The following is a 23,133-nucleotide window of genomic DNA, read 5'->3' as shown; positions in this document are numbered from 1 at the left end:
TCTCTCACAAATAGGCCTACAGTGTGGAGAAATTAAGCACACTGCTTTAATACCTCTGAACTGAACTCACATGTATATTTTGTTGCTTATTTGCACATAGTTCTGACATTGTTATTGTGTACTGTATTTTGACTGTCAATGGTTACTTAATATTTTTGAATTAATGTTTACATGAATGGAGAAATAATTGAGTGGCTTAGATGTGTAGTTCTCGTATTTGATACACTTGAAAATAGTCAATAATCAATAGAATATGGACAAAACGCGCATGCGCAGTACCATACTTTTTCATACGCACATGGCGGAAAAAGTATGGCAGCAAATGGAGAATGAGAAGGGCAAAAGCGGATCGTTGAATGAAACGGATGAACCAGAACTGGTTTGTAAAAATGCTGCAACTTAAGTGGTGTGGAACTGGTTTAGCTTTCGTCCGTCAGATACACAACAAAGCACTATTTTTGGGAGAGCATGTTAGCGGGCCGTCGTTATTACCGTGTTTTTTGGAAAATACGGCACACTTGAAATCAATCCTTTGATTTTTCTGAAAATCGACAGTGCCCCTTATAATCCCGTGTGCCTTATGTATGAATTCTGGTTGTGTTTACTGACCTCGAAATGATTTTATGTGGTACACGGCGCTCGAAAATCTGTCAAATGTTTTAGTACGACTTTGCTAAGCTACGAACCCACACCGCTTGATGGATTGTCGGAGCATTACTGCTATCGTGGGCAGGAGCCTCGCAGAGTGATACGTACTGTGCTTCAACATAATATTACCGTATTGTGTGTATAACCTCTTTTTAAGTTTTGTGGATATTATACATGGTTATGCTGAGGATATGTTGGCCAATTTCCACTGGATTACCTTTTGGTTAAACTGTCAGCAAGGAATTTGCATTTGCACTGTTAAATTTTAATTTTAACTTTAATGGACATAAAAAACAGCTGCTTGTTTAAGTGAAAATACATTGATGGGTTTTTTTTGCACTAATAAAGTAAAGTATTTTGTCAAGTGTCAATTATATCGTCAGTTATATCGTTATCGCAAATTTTCAAATGTATATCGTGATAAATATTTTTGGTCATATCGCCCTGCTCTAATGGCGAGCCAACCATTTTGAGGACATTTCACCCCGAAGAAGATACACACCCACACACTCATACTTATATTCCAATTACACTCAAAAGGACCTTTGAAGTTGGCTGTTGTCAACATAACTTGAATTCTTAAAGGGCCCCAACAAGTACTTTTATTTTGTTTAAGTGTGCACACTATTTATTTTATTTTATACTCTTTTTCTTTCCCCTGTACAAATTGGACACTGTTTTTTACCCTTTGTAACAATACAACAGTGGCTACTCAAAAGTTAATTCCGTGTCCGAGTCATTATTGCTGCTCAATACTTTGGCCCCTCACGAATTTGGTGTCTTCTGATTCTGGCCAGGGTTTTATTACGAGCCCAAGTAGTTATTGCGCTGTAATTCACCTTTACATCTCTAAAGTTGGTTACACTAGGATTTACTGGTTAAACTTGGGAATGCAACATAATTCATACTCGGGTTCCCAGTACTACTGCTTTGAAGCAGATGGGGCAAAGGTTGTCAAAAAACAAAGGACAGTCACACTCACATACACACCAAAAAACGCTGGGTGAAAAATAACCCAATTTGTAACAGGGCTGGGTTATTGGTTTGACCCAGCACACTGGGGTAGGATATTTATCCAAAAATGGGTTAAACTGACCAAAAATTGGGTTGAAACTCATAACTCTCCACGAGGGTTATATTACCATTAACATTTGGGTTAATCTTCTATTTACTGGGTGCCGGTTTAGCTCAGTTAGATGAGCAGTTAACCATATGGCTGAAAGCAGTTCGGCCTGGGTTCAAGTCCGACCTGTTCCCCTTTGCCGCATGTCTCCCCCTCTTACTTTTCTGTCAGTCTTCACTGTATCTGTCTAATAAGGCCAAGAGAAAAAAATTCAGCATACAAAAACTAGATTCAAAGCAGATTGTTTTTTCATTACCCCAGCGCGCATGACTTTGAAATTGTTAGAATTCACTTTTTACTTACCATGTTTTATTTCATAGTAGAGGAGAAGTCCAGTGATATCTGATCAGGTCACAGTGTAGTTGAAAATGGCAGTTTGTGAAGAATGATGTTGCTTCTTCTGAGGATTGTCTTCAATGCAAACAATTGGGTAAAATTTTGACCCAATACTTGATCAAAGCTACCCAACTTAATTATTCAAACCGGGGAGTTAATTAAAGAACCCAGCATATTGCCAACCCAACTCCTGAGTCATGACTTTTGAACCAATATTTTGTCAAACTAATCCAACTTACCCATGACTTTTCCCCAAAAGTTGAGTTATGAAAATAACTCAGCATTTTTTAGTGTGTATATACACACATACAAAGATCTCAAGATTTTAGAGAAATTTCTGTTTCACGTACAATAAAAAATATCAATAACTTACAAGTGTGTATTTATCATTTTCTTTTAATCATGGGTGGAATGTTTAATCTTTTACTAACTAAAAGGAGAAAAAAAGCAATTAAAAAATAATAAATATGAGCTGCATGAGTTAATATAAAGTGCTCGTTTAAGGATTCTTTTTACATATACTTTGAAATAGTTTTTTTAAACTAAATATAAGTATTTTAAAGGACCATAATTTGACATAACCTTTACAAGAGACTTAGTAGCACAGAAGTGGCTCAGTAAAATTGCATTTTACTCAAATAATTTGCTTTATTTATATTCTAAGTCAAAAACTGAATAATAAAAGTGTTTGATTTAACATACAAACAAAAGGTGTGTTTACATTTTTTGCTTTTATTACGGATAAATAAAATCCAAATGACCATAAAATATCAAAAAGAGCTCATATGGAAAAACGCTGTCTGATGCTAACATCTTGTGGAGGGATTATATATTGCACTCTTAGTTCCTCTTTCCGAGTTCCCACTTGGGATTTCAAACTGGAATACCCCTTTACAGCCTACCTAACAATCCAAGATATAAGACTGGGCTTGCAAATATAAGTAAAACTTGCAATGGATACTGTCACTAGTGTGTGGGTGTGGCTTGCTAAATAACAATAGAATTAAAAAAGAAAGGTAGAGGAAAAAATACCTATTCCGAGTAATCCATGAATGGCTCTACACTGTTGCTGTAAGCAGCAAAACCCTGTTTTCTTTGCTCAACTCGGAAGTGACATCACTTCTAGCGCAGACTTCAGAGGTGACCTCACACTTGTTTCTATGGCTACAGCAAAGTGATAAAAACCATGTACCATTGTTTGGACAATTACTGTAACAGCTGGGTTCCAAACAGCCTTAGCAGAATGTGCAAAGAATATAAAAAAGTCAGAAGCATGGCAGTTTTTATAAATACTGTGCTCTAATGGTTTTGCATTTATTTATGGCCATTCATTTCATTATAACCTGTTAATTTTTTCCCCATCTCTGGCATGATCTTTTATTGAACCATTTAAAACTCAGTGCCATGACATCCCACATTTGTAACTTTAGGCCTTAAAAACTAAACTAAAAGAAAGAACGAAAGAAAGAAAGAATGTTATAAAACCAATTTATAATTTGTAAATTAGTTTTAAATGAGGGAACTATTCACTGACACTAAAACAATTTTTTTCTATCAGCATTTAAAGCTTTTAATTAGTTAATTTAGCTTTAGCATTTTACTATGAGAGCTCTGGAGCCAGCCTAAGGTAGCCACAAGAGAAACTGAAGCTTTTGAAAACTGTTATGAGGCTACCGACAGCTTCCTGCTGAGCATATTTTCCTACTGGGTGGATCACAGTAAAATAGATATAAAACATACACAACCACAAACAGCTTTTACATACTATATGGAGAACTGAACATTTGGTCCAGCTGGGCTGGACAACACAAAGTAAATATGATCTATAGAGCCACATTACTTGCATTAATGGGAAACACATCAGACTTAAAATAATAATAGGATAATTATAGGATAATTATTTGTTAAGAACTACAAGTCTTTTTATGGTGAATAAATTGTAAGTAATCCTTGTCTTTCTTGAGTCCCTGTTACAAGCCTTCACATTCAAGCATTCATATTACAAAAAATAAGGTACATGCAAAGAATCTGGTTCTCACAGAGGTGTGTACACACTCTCCCCCCACACACATTCATACAGACAAAGAACAGTTCCTCCAGCACAATTACAATGTGTGCCGTCATTCAGCCTTCTTGATGGTTGTCATGGAGATGTCATTGATAAGGTGGAGAAAATGCAGTTTCCTTTCTGCACATAAGTAAAAAAAAAAAAAAACGTCCTCTGTGGCTAATTTCACAATTAATAAGCCTTTGCTGAATCAGACCCCCTTTGATGAAAGAACATGTTGTTGCTATAGTGCTTCACCTTGTGCGTTCATCTTTGTCAACCTTCCTTGTTTTCTCTCTCTCTGCAACTGCTGCTGCTGCTGTAGCGATGGATTAACCATTTCTTAGACCTCCCTGAAATCAAGTCTGTATCACTCGCGCTCATAACACATTTTGTCTGAGAAGCAGACTCATTCTGGAAAACCTTGGTTGCTGCAGTTTCTTTCTCCTCTCAGTTATTGTGACACAATCCTTCCAGCATCACGCCAGTCGCAGCTCTGCAACAGGAGAGTGAATGTCTGCAGGAGAGGACTAATCTTACTGACTGGAGGCTGGTGAGTCACACAGATACACAGTAGCGATTCTTCAACTTTGCAACTTAATTTTATTATTTTGCTTATCTTACAACCAGTTGATAACTCTGAATGGAATTTAATGCACAAAAGATGTTAATCTTTGAAGTAACAAAGATAGCATTGTAATTATATGGCTCTAGGATCCTCACCATGAACAACACACTTGCAGTAAACATATATCTACACACACAAACACACACACAGTGGTCTTCCACAGGATGAATGTTGAGCTAATACTGTTCAGGTGAGGTGGATTTTTTTGATATTCAATGTGCAGAACTGTTAGAGATCTGCAGAGAGGAAGACAAAAGGTGTAATGTTTGCACTGCAGTTAGTAAGCATTTGAAGGGAAAATAAGGACAGCCTAAGGGTAGAGTGAAGATTTTAAGCTACATTGTAGATTGTCATCCCAAATTGTTATCCCAAATCTGTTGTATGCTAGTTTCATGCTACCTTAGACATCCACATTTATAATGTGCACACTATAAATTATATATGTCAGTGTCACATCTGGGCTTGTGAGATACTGCTCGAATTCCTCTGCTAATACTGTAATAATGTGGCTGAAAAGGTTATGAAGACACAAATGCCAAAGGCCAGAACCCAAGAGATGCATGTATAGTTCAGTAACCAAGTGATTGACCTGGGCACCAGCAAAGAGGTTTTGACCAAATACGGAACAGGATAACTGAATGCATACCACCTACACCTCATCTGTCAAACATGGTGCAGGTGGTGTTTTTTTTCTGATGGGTAATAGCTGCCAGCAGACAGACTTTACTGCTGACAGCAGTTGCAAGATGAAAACATGTTGCCTGCTCATATTAAAGGTAATGCAATCAAGAAGTAAGGTTCATTATATGCATAAGTGGCACAACATCTGTGATTCCCACCGAGCACAGCTGATGTCTGTTTTCTCATGCAAAACCACAATAACTATATTCTGTAGTTCAAATCCAGAAAAATTAGACAACAGCAGTAATGTTTTCCTGTGATATATATGTGTGTGTGTGTGTGTGTGTGTATGTGTGTGTGTGTGTGTGTGTGCGTGTTTTCACTGTCATCACAGCTCTAATATGACTGGTAAAGCAGGTATCTATATGTCCCACATAAACACCCACTGTTTCTACTTTACATACAAAAAGCAGAAAAATTACCAAAAAAACAGTCTAGGAATGTTTTTCATTGTAGTGTTTTGGTTTCTGTGACTAACTGAAGAAAATGTTGTGTTACTGTCTGAGACGTTGTTAACTGCAGCCTTTTCTGGCCTGATAGAAAAAGGCAAGGACAAACAGTACAAAGGTGGATAGAAAGAGGCTGGCTCTGCTTGTGCTGCAGACATAGAACTGCTGAAAATGAAGATGACAATTATCAGTTTCTTGCTTTTCCTGACTATTTGTTTCACACTTTGGTAAAGAAACTGTAATATATGCATTTCATTTGAAATTATCACTTATAAACAGAGTAGATTAAATTAAAAGTTAATTAATTAAAAACCAAATTGTAAAGTAAGACTAAAGATAACAAATACATTAGCACATACATATAATATTATAACATGCGACACCTGGCACTTTTTTTTTTCAACTTTTCTAACAACAGCCAGAAGACTGGAATTTTAACCCACACCATGACACTTATCTAAGCTCTAACTGTGTCCTTTTGCACCTTGACGTAGCTAAACAAGAATCATATTGGTATCGAATTAAGGAAGATTTCTAGAGTTGCATGTGTGGGTTGCTACTGTTTTTCGACAGGTTTCCTGCTGATATCGTCATCATGGCAAGTGCGGCAAGTGTTGTACTGATAAATACAGTGTACTGGATTTGTATTTAAAATCCAGAACATTTTAGTACATCTAACACGGAAAATGTGTACTCTATATGTATTTGACTTGAGAATACGCCTGGCTATTACACAACTATGTTCTACTTATTTCTATTAAAATTGCTTGTGTGCAACTGCTCTTCTTCTACAGAACCTTAAATAGTTTTGTTATTTTCCACAGAAATCTGTCTTTCTACATCTTCAAAATCACCATCTGTGACCAAGAAGCATGGAGGCAGAAGGCTGTAATCCTGGTGTAACCATAGATTCAGGTAATCCACTACTAAAAGCAGTGTTTCTCCGTCGCCTGCGGCTCACACGACTGCTCCTGGAAGGGGGAGCCTACATCAATGAGAGTGACAGCCAAGGCCAGACCCCACTGATGGTGGCCTGCCGTACCCAGCATGTTGATGCCCAGAGTGCCAGTCGAGTCAAGCTGATACAGTTTCTTCTAGAGAAGGGAGCAGACCCCAACATCCAGGACAAAGAAGGTCGATCTGCACTGATGCATGCCTGCCGGGAGCAGGCTGGCCCAGAGGTGGTTTCTCTGCTTTTGGCCAGTGGGGCAGACATCAGTCTGGAGGATCAGTCTGGGACATCAGCATTGGTTTACGCAGTCATGACTGGAGACCTAAAGGTGCTGAACTTGTTGCTTGATGCATGCAAAGACAAGGGAAAGGAGGTGATCATCATAACAACTGACAAATTCCCATGTGGTAAACTGCAAACCAAGCAGTACCTCAGCATGCCTCCCCTTCGTCCTCTTGACCAGGCAGAAAAAATGACATTACCAGCTCCTGCATCTCCATCTGAAATCCAGCTCATCACATCTCCCCAGTGCACCTCCTCTACCTTGTGCCCTCCAAAACCAGTCTTTTCTTTTAAAGAAGCACAGATCTGTGGCATAAGCTCCCATCCGTGCTCCCCATCAAGATTTCGCGGGCTTTGCCAAGCACCTCTAAATGGACTGCAGCAGCCCCTACTGAGGCTGAATTCTGAACCCTGGCTGAAGATCCCAGCATCTCTGCTCACCCAGCAACCTCCTGAAGCTTCAGTCTCAGAAAAAGCCCAGGATTTAAGTCTGACTGATAACTTCTCATTCAGAGTTCCTAGACTGGATGAGGATAACAGCCAAAACTCTGACAGCTACAAATGGTGTGAAGCAAGTAATGAAAAAGCGAGAGATGGAAAAAATGATAGTGCCAAACAAGTTGGACAAAAGATACCACTACCAGGTCTCATTTCATCTCACTCTGCCTCCCATCCTAATCTGCATTCTGAAAACCTTGGTACAGATTCAGTCCCCTCCTCGCTTTCCACTGGTAAAATTCTTGTAACACAACTGCAACCTTGCATGGCTTCATCAAGCCTTCATAATGTCATTCAAAGACGCAAGCTAGGTGCAGACATATACAACTCTGACCCACAAATAGCTGTAAACATTCAAAATGTCCCTGAAGAGCAGAAAGCTAGAGACCTGACAGATGGCAAGAGGCTGGCGCCTTTGCATTCCTCTAGCACAATGGGTTCCAGGGAGTTGGTGTCAGGAACGAGTCAGAGAATCCTTTCTGGATATGAGCGCAGAGGTTCTGGTGCCTTCTTGCTGGATCTTAACTCACAGGCCAGACCAAGATCTCTGCCACCTCTTACTAACACCCCCATCCTTAATGTTTGTAACCTCAGCAATGGAAGTAGTTTTTCTGAGAAAGAGTCTGGCCAAAAGCAATTTTTTCCCTCTGCTCCTCCTGGGCCCCGGAAAGAGCTTACTAGGCGGATGCTTCTAAGAAGACACTCAATGCAGACTGAACAGTTCAAGGCCACAGCTTGAAATCTAGCCAGGATGCAAGAAAAGTGCAAGCGTGTTCCGACGTGAATTCTGTTCTCCTGTGAGCCATGGTGTGTGCATATTAATTGAGGAAAACCAAAGAGTGTATGCAAAATTATTGGATCCTCAGACATTCATGGATTTAACAACATATAAACTATAGATTTTTCTGTGCTTTGGTGTGCTGTCTTGTCAAATAGCTTTAGTGTGCAGTTCTTAAATATAGATCTTCTCTCAAATTATATTTAGACATTTTGGTCACTCGGATGACAGAAAGTCCAGCTAAAAACCTGCTTCTTTGACTTTAATAAATTGTTCTGGTGGAAGAAAGTTAGTAGAAAGTATATCCAGGGGAGTTAAAGAAATGTTAGCTTTAATTTGCAGGCATGCCTCTGGTTACTTAACAATTTTAAGTTTAATATTCAGTTCTTTTTAGTTTAGCTTTTTCTTTCACCAACAGCTGAAAGAAAAAATGCCGGACATTCCACTCTCTTAATTTAATTACTTGTTATCTTTGCAAATCATCTTTTTATTGCTGTAGGCTATTACACACCAGAACTTCTTTCCACAAGACATCGATAAGAGTATGTGAGTTCAAAATCGAATGAAATGCTAAACTACACTCAAGAGCTGAGTTAATGCAGCTTTAAAATCTTTATGTGCAGAAATGTGCTAACAAAACTTTCAGCTTTCATTGAAAAGGTGTAACAAAAATATTACATTAACAGTTTAGTAATTACACCAACTTTTATACACAGTACCATTTTCAGAGGGTCTAAAGTAATCAGACAAATAAATGTATTTTTAAATATCAGTATTGTTTTTTATTCAATTTATTTCAATTCAATTTTATTTATACAGCCTCAAGGCGCTTTATATATTGTAAGGTAGACCCTACAATAATACATACAGAGTAAAACCCAACAATCATATGACCCCCTGTGAGCAAGCACTTGGCAATAGTGGGAAGGGAAAACTCTCTTTAACAGGAAGAAACCTCCAGCAGAACCAGGCTCAGGGAGGGGCGGCCAACTGCTGCGACCGAAAGACAGGATAAAAGACATGCTGTGGTAGAAAGCCAGAGATTGATAACACGTATGATTCAATGCAGAGAGGTCTATTTAACACATAGCGACTGAGAAAGGTGACTGAAGAGTAAATACTCAATGCATCATGGGAATCCCGAGCAGCCTGCACCAAAAGTGTAACTAAAAGAGGATTCAGGGTCACCTGATCCAGCCCTAACTATATGCTTTAGCAAAAAGGAAAATTTTAAGCATAATCTTAAAAGTAGAGATAGTGTCCATCTCCTGAATACAAACTGGAAGCTGTTTCCACATAAGAGGGGCCTGAAAACTGAAGGTTCTGCCTCCCATTCTACTTTTAAATACTCTAGGAACAAGTAAGCCTGCAGTCGGAGAGCAAAGTGCTCTGAAAAGCATGCTCCCTTTCAGTTGAGTTGAAGTGACTGGCATGGCCACTGCAGAATATACCATTTCTTTATCATGAGGAATTCTTAGGTTGATTTTACTGTAATGCTTTGGGTTGCATTGTATTTGCACCGTAAAGTGCTGGCAAATGTGTTTTGCTGCATTTGGCTGAATCTAAGCAGAGTATAGTCAATGCAGTGTTGTGGCATGTGTATGTTAGCACATACCATAACATTGCCTTCACAATCTTTGGCAGATAATGTGGTATCCTTCAGACAGCACAGTGACACAGTCCTTCTCCATAGTTTTCTTTTCAGATCATTCTTGTAAAAAACAAACAAACAAAAAACTAAAATATAACACTTACATAAGTATTCACAGCCTTTGCTCAATATTTGTCAAATCACCTTTGGCAGCAATTACAGCCTCAAGCGTTTTTGACTATGATGGTGCACATTTGGCACTTTTGCTTTTGGGCAGTTTCTCCTATTCTTCTTTACAGAATCTCTCAAGCCGCATCAGGTTAGGTAGAGATTTCTAGGCTCAAAGGATTCAGCCCCAAGCCACTCCTTTGTTATTTTGCCTGTGTGCTTAGGGTTGTTGTCCTTTTGGAAAATGGAAGTTCATCCCAGTCCCAGGCCGAGACCACTCTGGTGCATGCTTTGATCAGGTATGTTTCTGTACATTGTTGTATCCATCTTCCCCTCAACCCTGACTAGTATCCCAGTTCCTGGTGCTGAAAACCATCTCCACAGTATGAAGCTGCCACCACCATGCTTCACTATAGGGATGGAATTAGCCAGGTGATCAGCAGTGTCTGGTTTCCTCCACACATGACGCTTGGCATTATGATCAAAGAGTTCAATCCATGCTTCATTGGAGAAGAGAATTTTGCTTCTTATGATCTGAGAGTCCTTCAGATGACTTTTGACAAACTCCAGGCAAACTGTCATGTGCCTTTTACTGAGGAGTGATTGTCCTTCTGGAAGGTTCTCCTCTGTGCATGCAGAGCTAGAGCTCTGTAGAGTCTGATTATCGGGCTCTTGGTCACCTCCCTGACTGAAGGCTTTTCTACTCCGATGCAGACTAGGAAGAGTCCGGGTGGTTCCAAATTTCTTGTAATTACAGATGATTGAGGCTACTGTGCTCATTAAGAGCCTCCATTTTTCTACACCCTTCTCCAGATCTGTGCCTTGATATAATCATGTCTCCGAGGTCTACAGACAATTCCTTGGACTTTATCAAAGGCTTTATCAAAGGCTGTAGATACATATGTACATGTTATATGTTTTTGTTTTTTATTCTTAAGAATTTTGCAAAAAAAAATTCAAGCAATTGTTTTCATGTTGTCATAATGGGGTACTGTGTGTAGAATCTTGAAATAAAAATTTAATGCATTTTGGAATAAGGCTGTAACATGACAAACTGTGGACCAAGTGAAGCACTGTGAATACTTTCTAGATGTACTGTAATTTTAATTTGGGCTGTTAAAGAAAACAACTATGTTAAATCTTGAGTAATTGAAGTCATTTTTAGACACAGTCCTTACATTCAGGGGCTCAATTGGAATTGAATGATTCCAGTACAGTACTATTGAATACTAAAAACAAGCACACTAAATTGAATGATTTAGTATGCTTTTTTTTTTTTTTTTTTTTTTTTAGAATAGCTCATGTCCAATTTGTACCTTGTTGTTAACCCTCTACATTTTCTCCCATAATGTCTTTTTGGGTAGAAGTAAGGTTATAATATGTAGACCTTCCTTTTCAGGGTGTTTAGAAACATTCTTTTATACCATGGAAATGATCCTGTAGATCCTGCAGAATTTGCAAGAACAGTTGTTTTCTTCATTCTCTATGTTCTATGCTAATGATTTGCTATTTTTTGGTTTTAGGTTTAAGGATTGCCTGTTAGGTTTGCAGCAGTAGCTCATGTCGTGTATTAAAAGAAATGGATTCAAAATGCAAACTGAACTCCAGAATAAACACTCTGGAGTTCAACTGTGCAATTGATTAGAATAATGAAACAATACCCTGCAATTGTCCACCAATGGCTTTTAAAAAAGTGTTGCAGTTAATTTGTACTCTTGAAATTAGGGTATTGTGTATAAAAATGGCTGTAACAAACAGTTAATACAATCCCCTCGATCGTCCTCTTAAAGCTAAAATCTGGATCGTTTCGGTTTATATTTGTTGTTCTGTTCAAATAATTCCAGATCTATGTACGAATTAAATCAGGTAATAATAGGATTATAGTTTCACTTTTATTTCATTACATTTCACAAAAAAGTCCAATGAAATGATCCAACATTCTTCTCAGCTGCAATGTGTTCATGTGCATTATATACAGGTTGAGTCATTTATATGGATACACCGTAATAAAATGGGAATGGTTGGTGATATTAAAGTCCTGTTTGTGGAACATTAGTATATGTGAGGGGGCAAACTCCTCAAGATGGGTGGTGACCAGTGTTGGTCAAGTTACTTGAAAAAAGTAATCAGTAACTAATTACTGATTACTTCCCAAAAAAGTAATCCTGTTACTTTACTGATTACTTATTTTCAAAAGTAATTAATTACTTAGTTACTTAGTTAATTTTTAAAAACGATTTACAACCTGAATAGGTGATAAAGTGATAGATCTTTCAGCCCAGTTCTACTTTTTCTGCATAATCCATCATACAAAATGTAATCAAATGGAAAAGTCTCTTTTTTTAAATTTGTTTTATCAGTTTTAATCTTTTAACTTTATGCATCAAGTAAATATTAAATTATATGCACCATTCTCTGACTTGAATAAATTAGTTTAACATTTAAACCTATTTTCTGCACATTCCAGTACATAAAATAAAATATTTTTTGTGTTTACACTCAGTCTTTCAAATAGATGCAAGTAAAACACAGCAGAAAATAAATAAAGTCAAAGACTAGCGGTCCTTTTGCTCTATTTTCACCTGTAAAGCAGGAGTGGGGTATGCGGAGGTTTGCCCTGGTGCAGGCGAGCCGCAGCGGTCAGTGGAAGAATCCGCGAGTTTCTCTGTGAATTTCCCATTACGTCGTAGCGCACTCGGTGCTTGCTTGGAAGTTTAGGGGGTTTTTTTCGCTGTAAAAAGAAGTTTTCTTCCCACACACAACGGACACTAATGTTTTTCTCACTTTTTATGGAATCAAACTCAGTAAGTAAGGTCAGTACTTCCACGTTTTAAACGCTGCACGCTCATACTCTCTCCCGTACTCGATATATTATCCATTGTTGATCTGCACACAGCTGTTGTCACGAACGTCGCACTCGCTTACGTCACTGTCATGAGACATTCTCGCAAAAAAATCACGGTTTTAGTAACTAAGTAACGCAGCGTTCCTACAGGAAAGTAACGGTAATCTACCGTTTTTACGATAGTAATCCCTTACTTTACTCGTTACTTTAAAAAAGTAATCAGATTACAGTAACGCGTTACAAGTAACGCGTTACTGCCCATCTCTGGTGGTGACCATGGTGGCCATTTAGAAGTCGGCCATCTTGGATACAACTTTTGTTTTTTCAATAGGAAGAGGGCCATGTGACACATCAAACTTATTGGTAATGTCACAAGAAAAACAATGGTGTGCTTGGTTTCAACGTAACTTTATTCTTTCATGAGTTATTTGCAAGTTTCTCACCACTTATAAAATGTGTTCAATGGTTTGCCCATTGTGTTGGATTGTCAATGCAACACTCTTCTCCCACTCTTCACACACTGATAGCAACACCGCAGGAGAAATCCCAGCACAGGCATCCAGTATCCGTAGTTTCAGGTGCTGAACATCTCGTATCTTCACACCATAGACAATTGCCTTCAGATGACCCCAAAGATAAAAGTCTAAGGGGGTCAGATCGGGAGACCTTGGGGGCCATTCAACTGGCCCACGACGACCAATCCACTTTCCAGGAAACTGTTCATCTAGGAATGCTCGGACCTGGCACCCATAATGTGGTGGTGCATCATCTTGGTGGAAAAACTCAGGGAACGTGCCAGCTTCAGTGCATAAAGAGGGAAACACATCATCATGTAGCAATTTCAAATATCCAGTGGCCTTGAGGTTACCATTGATGAAGAATGGACCCACTATCTTTGTACCCCATATACCACACCAAACCATCACTTTTGTTGTTCCAACAGTCTTGGAGGGATCCATCCAATGTGGGTTAGTGTCAGACCAATAGCGGTGGTTTTGTTTGTTAACTTCACCATTCACATAAAAGTTTGCCTCATCACTGAACAAAATCTTCTGCGTGAACTGAGGGTCCTGTTCCAATTTTTGTTTTGCCCATTCTGCAAATTCTGTGCGCTGATCTAGGTCATCCTCGTTGAGATGCTGCAGTAGCTGGAGTTTGTAAGGGTGCCATTTGTGAGTAGCTAATATCCGCCGAAGGGATGTTCAACTTATGCCACTCTCCAGTGACATGCGGCGAGTGCTACGCTGTGGGCTCTTGCTGAATGAAGCTAGGACAGACACTGATGTTTCTTCATTAGTGACGGTTTTCTTGTGTCCACATTTTGGCAAATCCAGCACTGAACCAGTTTCATGAAACTTAGCAAGCAGTTTGCTAACTGTAGCATGGGAGATGGGTGGTCTCGTAGGGTGTCTTGCATTGAAATCTGCTGCAATGACCCGGTTACTGCGTTCACCAGATATCAACACAATTTCGATCCGCTCCTCACGTGTTAACCTCTTCGACATGTCAGTGGCTGTGAACAAAGAGAAACTTGTAAATAACTCATGAAAGAATAAAGTTACGTTGAAACCAAGCACACCATTGTTTTTCTTGTGACATTACCAATAAGTTTGATGTGTCACATGGCCCTCTTCCTATTGAAAAAACAAAAGTTGTATCCAAGATGGCCGACTTCTAAATGGCCACCATGGTCACCACCCATCTTGAGGAGTTTGCCCCCTCACATATACTAATGTGCCACAAACAGGACTTTAATATCACCAACCATTCCCATTTTATTACGGTGTATCCATATAAATGGCCCACCCTGTAGATTAGAATTGGAGACACACTGTTTTATAGGTTGTGTGATGTTACAATTTTCTAACAGCACTAAGCATTATTTATATTATGCTTGGTTTATTATGCAAAACATATTTATTGGCAAATGTAAGGTAACATATGTTTATATAAGGTATCTGTGACAGGCCAAATTAGCTGATAGCTCCCTACAGGTAAATCAACCACTTTGAATGTTACGCTTGTTTCAATTATACATCAGTTAAAAAACTGTCAGCTGGAAAGGACACTGAATTGGAAGGAAAAAAATGATTTTATTATATTAAAAATGTACCACAAACCACTGTTAAAAACACATCATTATGCATTAAACATCCTTAGTCAAAATGTCTATTCTGTCATCAATTAACAGACTTTAACACATAAGGTCACTTATTACCACAAACTGCTAAAAACATTGTTTGCTACATATTTACATGTTTTTGTTTATCGTGTAAAAGTAAAATGGACTTAAAACTTCAGAGACAGTAAAAGCAAGTTACTGTGAGCAAAAAACATTTAACTTGGAATTGTGTGTGATTTTGTGCTCAACAGTCTATAGCCACGTAGTAGGACTGATCAAATGGGGCTAAATAAACACATACAATATAATCTATGAAAGTCCTTACTTATACCAATACAAACAGTAGCACAAAATACAAGACAGAAATACAATTTGGGGTTTTTGTTGTTGTTGTTTTTTTCTGCTAAAATATGAACAGCTAGGCAGTTTTATCTCTTTCAGTGTAAGTCACTGTAGATTTATCCAGCCGTTAATCCCAGAGTGACTCGATCCAGTCTCAGACAGGCGTACAGTCCTCACACATTTTTATTTCAGGTCCTGCGGTCGTAATCACTGACCATCTTCTTGATATGGTTCAGTTTGGACTTCAGATATTTACACCTGCGCTTCTTCACCTGATAATCTGAAGACTGTGGATAAAAAAGGTGAAGCTTGTAAATTATACATACAGCAGAAGGCACCTATATATCTTACGTCTATCCAACTATTTTCTTTTCCAATTCAGGATGGGTATGGGCAGGTGGGGGTGGGGGTGGGGCCTATTCCAGCTGTCATAGGGTAGAGGCAGTGTGCACCCTGGACAGATGACCAATCTGTCCAGAGAAAACTTTTTACAGTCACACGTATGGTCAGTTTAGAGAGTCACTATTTTGTCTATAACGTTTCTGCTATCCATTAGGGCTGCCACAAACGATTATTTTGATAGTCGACTAGTCACTGATTATTTTTGCGAATAGTCGACTAATCAGATCATGCATCCATTGGACGTAAAACTTACAGCTTATTCCACCAGCATGCATCTGCTCTTATATAACTATTATTAGCTTACAGCTTTAAGTGTTTAAGGTATGTGCTAACTAAAAATAAAGACAAGATGATGGTTTATTAAATTTTAATGAAATTTGCAGATTGTTTTGGTGGAGTTTAATAAACTCATAGGTTGGGCCACGAAGTATATGCCCGACCCATCCTTCAAATCTAGGGAAATAAAGGACGCATTTGTCGGCGGCATTTGTCAGAGTCTTCGAATTTGGACAGTCTTCGTCGTGTCGCTGTAACGTAATTGGCCTACTAATGCGGGCACAGGAGGATGCGGTTCCTGAATTTGGACACAGGTACGATACTGGACACTGCTTCTTCGGAGTTTAACGACAGCTGGCATCCTTGTACACGCAGTGCTGCCATCTTCTGTTTCAGTCCATTATTACACTCTTAAATCCTACTACTTATTCCTGCGTCTTTAGGGATCTTATAAAGCTTCAAACGACGCGATTTTGATAGTCGACGTAATCGTGACTAGTCGACTAATCGTGGCAGCCCTACTATGCATCAGCGCTGAGTTATTACAAGAATGTGTCTACAGCTGATATGGATTCTAACAAGACACCAGCATGATAAATTAATGTCCAGTCACATGTATCACAGTGACAGGACATAGATAAAAAAAATAAATGAAAACTGACAAGTATAGATTAAATATTCCCCACATACCTTTTTCATATTCTTTATCTTGTTGTACTCATCCAAAGCATCCTGTTGAAAGGGCAGACAAACATTTCAAGTTTAGTCAGATTACTAAAGTCTCACATTTAACTTTCATTGATTGGGTGACAGGTGGTAGAGCGGGCGTCTACCAACTGGAAGGCTCGGCCTCTTGTCTCTCCTTCCATGTGTTGAAGCATCCTTGATACTGATACAAAATACTTGCACCCGATGCATTTATCGGAGTGCGAGTGTGTGAATGTTAGATAAAAGTACTGCATGACTGTGTGTGTGTGTGTGTGTAACACCATGGACATCATGGGTAAATGAAACTTGCAGTAGAAAATGCTTTGAGTGCTAAAAACCGAGAAAAATTGTGCTACATAAGTAGCAGTCAATTTATTACTGATTTATTACTTTCTTTCTTTTTTGTTTAGAAAAGCTTTAATTTAGTGAAAAAGCACTTTTTCATCATCACGCATCCAATATCCAACATTTATCCATCAACATAACTGCAACTTGGGTTTTCAGATTATCAATGTCAGAAATACTAGAAATATTTTAAAATCTCACCAGGTACTGTGGGCTTCCCTCCTCCAGTTCATCCAGCTCTCTGTCCACTGCTGAAAGGCTCTGGTTAATTGCATCAAGCTCTGCCTGCAGATCTTTGTACTCCCGATGGTCGTGGTCAAATTCACGCTTGTAGTCATTGCGCTCTTGCTCATTTGCTATTGGAGGAAATTCACTGGAGGAAGGAAATGGGAAGAAAGAGAAGAGAAAAGAATGAAAATAATTATAATAATATTAGAAGATCATATGTGAAAACATTCTTAAAAAATTAAAAGAAAAAAGAAAAAAAGACCGATATATGATAGACTTGACTTGAGGGGTAATAATGTTTCAAAGATGATCAGTTCCAGCGGTCTGGTTATGAGGATTAAAACTTATGTCTTACCTGTCAAAGTCGTTGTCATCCAGCTCGTCTCCAGATGAGTTGTAATCTGTGTCGTAGTCCTGTCCGTCTACGTGGCGAGGCCGACCTGGTCGTCTCGTTCTGGAATATCCAGCTGAACTTGCCACTTCTGAGATACTGCTGTAGGGAGGCCTGCTTTGCAGTGGCAGTTCCTGGACAACAGACCTGTGTGACAATACAATAATACAATAATTACTTTAGAAAATCGATGACAAAGGTTAGTACATTAATAGAAGATTTTGACAATGGAAGATTTTATGTAAGACGAGTGTCAGGAAACTTCTACTAATGTAGGAGGAAGTAAAACACCGCCATAAATAACCTGCAAATTCATACTGTATGAGACAACCTTTAATAACTTCCTAATTCCTTATAGCTTGGTGTGTTACCTCATCAATACCAGGCCAGCACTCACATGTTTTCTTTATATTCTGTATAATAATATAATAATCAGCTCATTCTGCTTAGGTCTGGGTCATGAGAAAAAATTTCAATCAGTTTCGAGGAGCAAAACAAGGTTGCATAAACAAGGCTCAAGCTGAGTCTGCAATACACTGCAGCAGACCAATGTCATACAGATTGTACTGATAGCACTGTGACCTAGGAGCAGGGCCAGTTTCCCCACAGACGTCTACACAACTGGAAATCTTTTGGAGCCAGAGGAATCATAACCGCACGCCGTTATGAAGAAAGCAGGTTTCCTGCTTTCTTCACTTTTCAAACCCAGACATTATGTCCATTTTTTTATATACTCTACGGTTATATGCAGTAACCGCAGTGACTGCTAGCATGGCTGCAAACACATGGATAATTAGACTCCCAGAATCAAGACTTCAGTACTGATTCTGGGAGGAAAACTGTGATGCGTATCTGTGACATCTCAGTGGTCTTGGGGTGCTGTCCTCAGTCTTACAAAATGAGATTCAGTGTTGAATTAGGATTGAGAAATAAACACCTGCACTTGTATCAGGGCGCATACTCACTGAGGGCTGTAGCTGTATGGTGGTTTGTCGTAGTTTGTGCTTTCATCATCCAGATGACTCCTCGAGCTCCTTAGTTTTTCTGGGTAGTCTGAAATGGGAACTTCTCCAGGCACAGCAGACACATGGTTCACCTTCACAAAAATGTAAACAAATTAGCAACATATTTTTAAATAAATAAATAATAAATAATAAAACCCAAATCCAAAACTTTTACTGCACATCAGCAAGTAGCTACTTTCATGCTTGATTTGGCACATTTACGCCAGATGCTTTTCCTCATGTGACCCCAAAGGGGACTAGTGTCTCTGGCAGGAAAGCAGCAACCTTTCATTTGTCAAGTGAATGTGTAAAGGTTACAGTGCCAACATCTAGCCAAAACTCACTGGTCATTTGCAAGTTTGAGCAAAATCATTAACTATTAAACCCCATCACTTTTTCCATTCACCAGCTAGCTTTAGTTTAGCCAACTATTCATTTTCTTCTTTCAGATACTTTCTCTCACCATTTGATATGCATTTTAGTTAGCTAAATCTAACTATATATCACAAATGAGATACAGTTTAACTGTCTACATGTACTGTGTGTGCTGCACTCACACTGCCTCAGCACTTTCAGGCAGGTTCCCATAAGCTCCAGTAAAGTAAATACTTTCTAAGAATCAACTTGTTTATGTGGAGTTACGCATGGGCTAACTGATGACTTTTTCTTTCTTTCGTTCTTTTTTTTTAATAAATACAATTCAAAGTACCAGTAGAACCTGCTTTTCCTGTTCACTACTGTAAAGTGAAGCGTACAGCAAGGACTTGGCTGTGGTGAATATCATCATGACTTTCAAAATGACTCACTGTCTCGTTGCTACTCACTAGGATATATTGCAAAACCCCAATGAAACTCGTTTTACATCATTCATTGTGAAATGTAAATACCTTTGTTTTAATGCTTGAACATAGTAACAATAATAAGCTCTGGTTCATGTTGTGTAAATTCCTTCCTTACTTCATGACATGCCAGCATGTGACTAAAGACATGCCAGAGTGAGACTGAAACTGTTATCTGAGAGCACGCCACACCTTGAAACCAAAAATACAGTGCTAGACAGAAAGAGCTCATTGGTCCACATTTCACCTTCTCTGCTGATAAACAAGTGACTACCATCAAACTGGTTTTACCAGTCCTCTACTGCTGCATGACATCAGATCACAAAGACAGTTCTGGGCTATAACTTCTCTTCTCAGAAAATGGCAAAAATGCTCCAATCCCCAGCAGTCTTTATCATATGTGTTCATATGTGATACCACAAAACAATCATTGTAAACTAAATGCTTTGGACTGCTGGGTGGAATTAACAGGAAACATAAAGGCCTAACAATGGATCTTAAGAAATTGAACTGATTACTCAATGAAAAATTGGAAAATAATGAAATAAAGGCTTCAAATGCGCTGTCCTTGTCAAAAAATAGCTGTTTTTATGTCATTGGAAACTAATTGTTTTGTTTTTTTATGTCATTGCAATAACAAATGTTTTTGCGAAAATGTATCTTTACAAAAGCCCATATAAAGCTGTCACTCACCCATGCCTCTACATCCTGAGGTGGTGCCAAGTCATCAATGACTTTAACTTTCTTCCACAAAATGTTGCTTTTGCCAAAATTTTGGATTTTCTGCCGCGTCTTCAGTGCAAAAACCAGCATGATAATCAGAGCTGCTGTCACCAGGAAGCCAAACACAACGGCAATGGCCTGGAATGGGAAATAAACCACCACATTAGAAACAGAAATAAGTTAAAGACAGAAATGGACATAAATCAAATCTGTGCCCTCACCTCTTGTGGCTCAAATACACAGTAACGGTAAAGGTATTCATTAACAAATAGTGCTGAGGTCTGCGGTTGTTGGTAGGGAGCACACAATGCAGTAAGGGTGTTGCCTTGAAGCGTTCCATATGACTGTGCCGATGGGTTCACTGCCACCAAGTATACTATGGTGGCTATAAGCATAAACAGGGCTAGGATGGCAGAGATGATCACCACAGCCAGGTAGAACCTCCTGCTCTCTGAAAGGCTTTGACGGGATACAATGACGATGAAGACCGTGAGTACGAAGATGAACACAATGGCTGACATGGCGATCATAAACCCTTTGCCTGAACGTGGTTCAACATAACTGTAACCATATCCTCCATATCCAGAGCCACCACCATAGCCACCGCCAAAGCCGCCGCCATAGCCGCCATAGCCGCCGCCATAGCCGCCGCCATAGCCGCCGCCATAGCCACCAATGCCTCCAAAACCAGACAATGCTCCCTGAGAGTCATAAGCCAGTGTGGAGGCAACACAAGCAAATATAAGCAAGCACAAAAAAGTGCAAATGACAGCCATGATTTTGAGGATGCCTGGTGGAGACGTCAAGCGGTAGAAATGCTGGAACTCATCATCTGGGTAGTAAGAATAGGCAGGCTGCGGAACGATTTTACTGTGTAGGGGGGAGAGACAAAAGAGACAGTGTTTATGGTGAGATATATATATATATATATATATATAGTGATAGTGATTATTTAATAAGATAAACAACATTTCTACCAAGATTTGTCAAAGTTAATTAGTTTGTAAATATTTTTAATTATATACCTTTTTTATTTGCATGTAAGGTAAATGAAAGCTACAACAAAAATCTTAACAAAACTGATTTCAACCCAAATAAAGACAAACTAAAAAAATGACAGTCAGAAAGAAAAACGTATATACTCTATACTATCATCTTGAACATTCTGATGAACACTTACAATACAAAATGATCAGCAGTAGAAATATTAATCGAAAAACACTCACTGGTCATTATCTGCCTCGTAAGGAGGAGGGCTTCCTACGGGACTGGAAGACATAACTTCTGATCCACTTGGTGCTGATCTGTAAAAAAACAAGAACATTTATGGTTAAAACAGATCTCATTTAGGGTTCATAAGTGTTGTCATAGCTATTAAGTATCATCATTGTTAAATGGTGATAACTGAAGTCTTCCTAAGGTCCATGGATCTGCTGACTTTATTATGACATTCACCAAGAAAAAAAGGCAGCATTTCAACTAAAAAGTGGAACAGAACATTTCTTTTATTTACAATGATTGACTCTATTAATTACTCTGCTGCAAACATCAGACCTACATAGTAAGATATTTGTAAGACATTTTCAGAGACTTATTCCCCACAGCATAACCGTGCTAGTATGCAGCGACAAAAACCCAAGATTACAATTGCTAGCATGACAAACCTCCTAGCAATTTTGCTTCATAGAAGAGATAATAGGGTTAATAGGATAATTGATTTGAGGAGTATCCAACGACACACTTATCTTTAGATCGTTATTTTAAAATGAAAGAAGCCTCTGCTGATAGTCCCACAATTTCAAATCGATACACTAACCTGCTACTTTGTAAGAGTCCTCAGCTGAAACAGCTCAAGTGAAACTACGACTTCCAATAAAAACATCCTAACCACACCTAGACAGGTTCGTCTCTCGCTCGGTAACAGCACGCCCCGCCTCACAGAGGTCACATTACGGAACATGAGCGGAAGTCAGCCTTTTCCCTCTGAATTAAAAAACAAAACGTTTCTATAAATACTTTAAGTTGGTTGTGCATGTCTCTTACAAATGTTAAACCAATGTATTTTAACAAACGTGTCCAACAACTTACGTGCAAACCTATTTCGCCTGGCAAAGAAGGAAACTATATGAGTGACATTATAAAGAAGTTCGCCAATCTTTGAGTGTCACTCCAACAAACGCATCCCTCGTACACAAGTAAGCAAGAGAAGACTAATTAACACGAACTGAATAAAATGACAAGAAACAAGGTTGAATGTATTCTGAGCTTTGATTTTCTGTTAATGTTCGCACATAACCCAGTGCAAAATATTTTTAATAATGGTAAATGGACTGGTTCTTATATAGCGCTTTTCTACTCAAAAACACTTAACACAACTTTTCTCATTCACATCAGAGCTTTTTTCATTCTGACAGTTACCCACATGGATGCACCTTGCCTATGGATATTTGGCATGCAGAGAGGAGGAGATGCGATCGAACCACTTACCTTCTAATTGGTAGGTGACCAGATGTTGATCTACCTAATTGGTTAAACATTTAACTTTAGAGTCAGGATTTTCATGTTATGATTAAGTCCAGATTTGCATCAACTAATATTTTTACTATTAATTAAAGAATTGTCTTATTTTTGTCTACAAAATGTTTTTTAAGTTAACACTACATCTAAAGCAAGAGCTTCTTTAATATTTATATTTAAAAAAAAAAAAAAAAAGTATTTCAATGGGCT

The 23,133-nt window shown here is 38.6% G+C and overlaps 2 protein-coding genes across 2 annotated transcripts; one reads left to right on the top strand and one right to left on the bottom strand.

Annotated features, from left to right (window-relative positions):
• Window positions 1-4,254: 4,254 nt before the first annotated feature.
• ankrd34ba (ankyrin repeat domain 34Ba) lies at window positions 4,255-12,059 on the top strand. Its single transcript, XM_084935970.1, has 2 exons — window positions 4,255-4,707; window positions 6,737-12,059. Exon 2 carries the CDS (start codon window positions 6,785-6,787, stop codon window positions 8,381-8,383), a length of 1,599 nt encoding a protein of 532 aa, XP_084792096.1. The 5' UTR covers window positions 4,255-4,707; window positions 6,737-6,784; the 3' UTR covers window positions 8,384-12,059.
• Window positions 12,060-14,782: 2,723 nt separating this feature from the next.
• oclna (occludin a) lies at window positions 14,783-23,091 on the bottom strand. The gene is made up of 9 exons (XM_084935971.1): window positions 22,223-23,091; window positions 21,633-21,710; window positions 20,628-21,276; window positions 20,377-20,544; window positions 18,806-18,936; window positions 17,805-17,987; window positions 17,423-17,594; window positions 16,859-16,900; window positions 14,783-15,777 (listed from the first exon to the last, which is right to left on the bottom strand). Exons 2-9 carry the CDS (start codon window positions 21,683-21,685, stop codon window positions 15,679-15,681), a joined length of 1,497 nt encoding a protein of 498 aa, XP_084792097.1. The 5' UTR covers window positions 21,686-21,710; window positions 22,223-23,091; the 3' UTR covers window positions 14,783-15,678.
• Window positions 23,092-23,133: the final 42 nt, after the last annotated feature.

This window comes from Perissodus microlepis, chromosome 7, assembly GCF_051167445.1.
Source record: "Perissodus microlepis isolate ML-2025 ecotype Zambia chromosome 7, ASM5116744v1, whole genome shotgun sequence".
Lineage (NCBI taxonomy): Eukaryota > Metazoa > Chordata > Actinopteri > Cichliformes > Cichlidae > Perissodus > Perissodus microlepis.
Note: the sequence above shows the minus strand (reverse complement) of the source record. Positions and strands in the feature narration are given on the sequence as shown.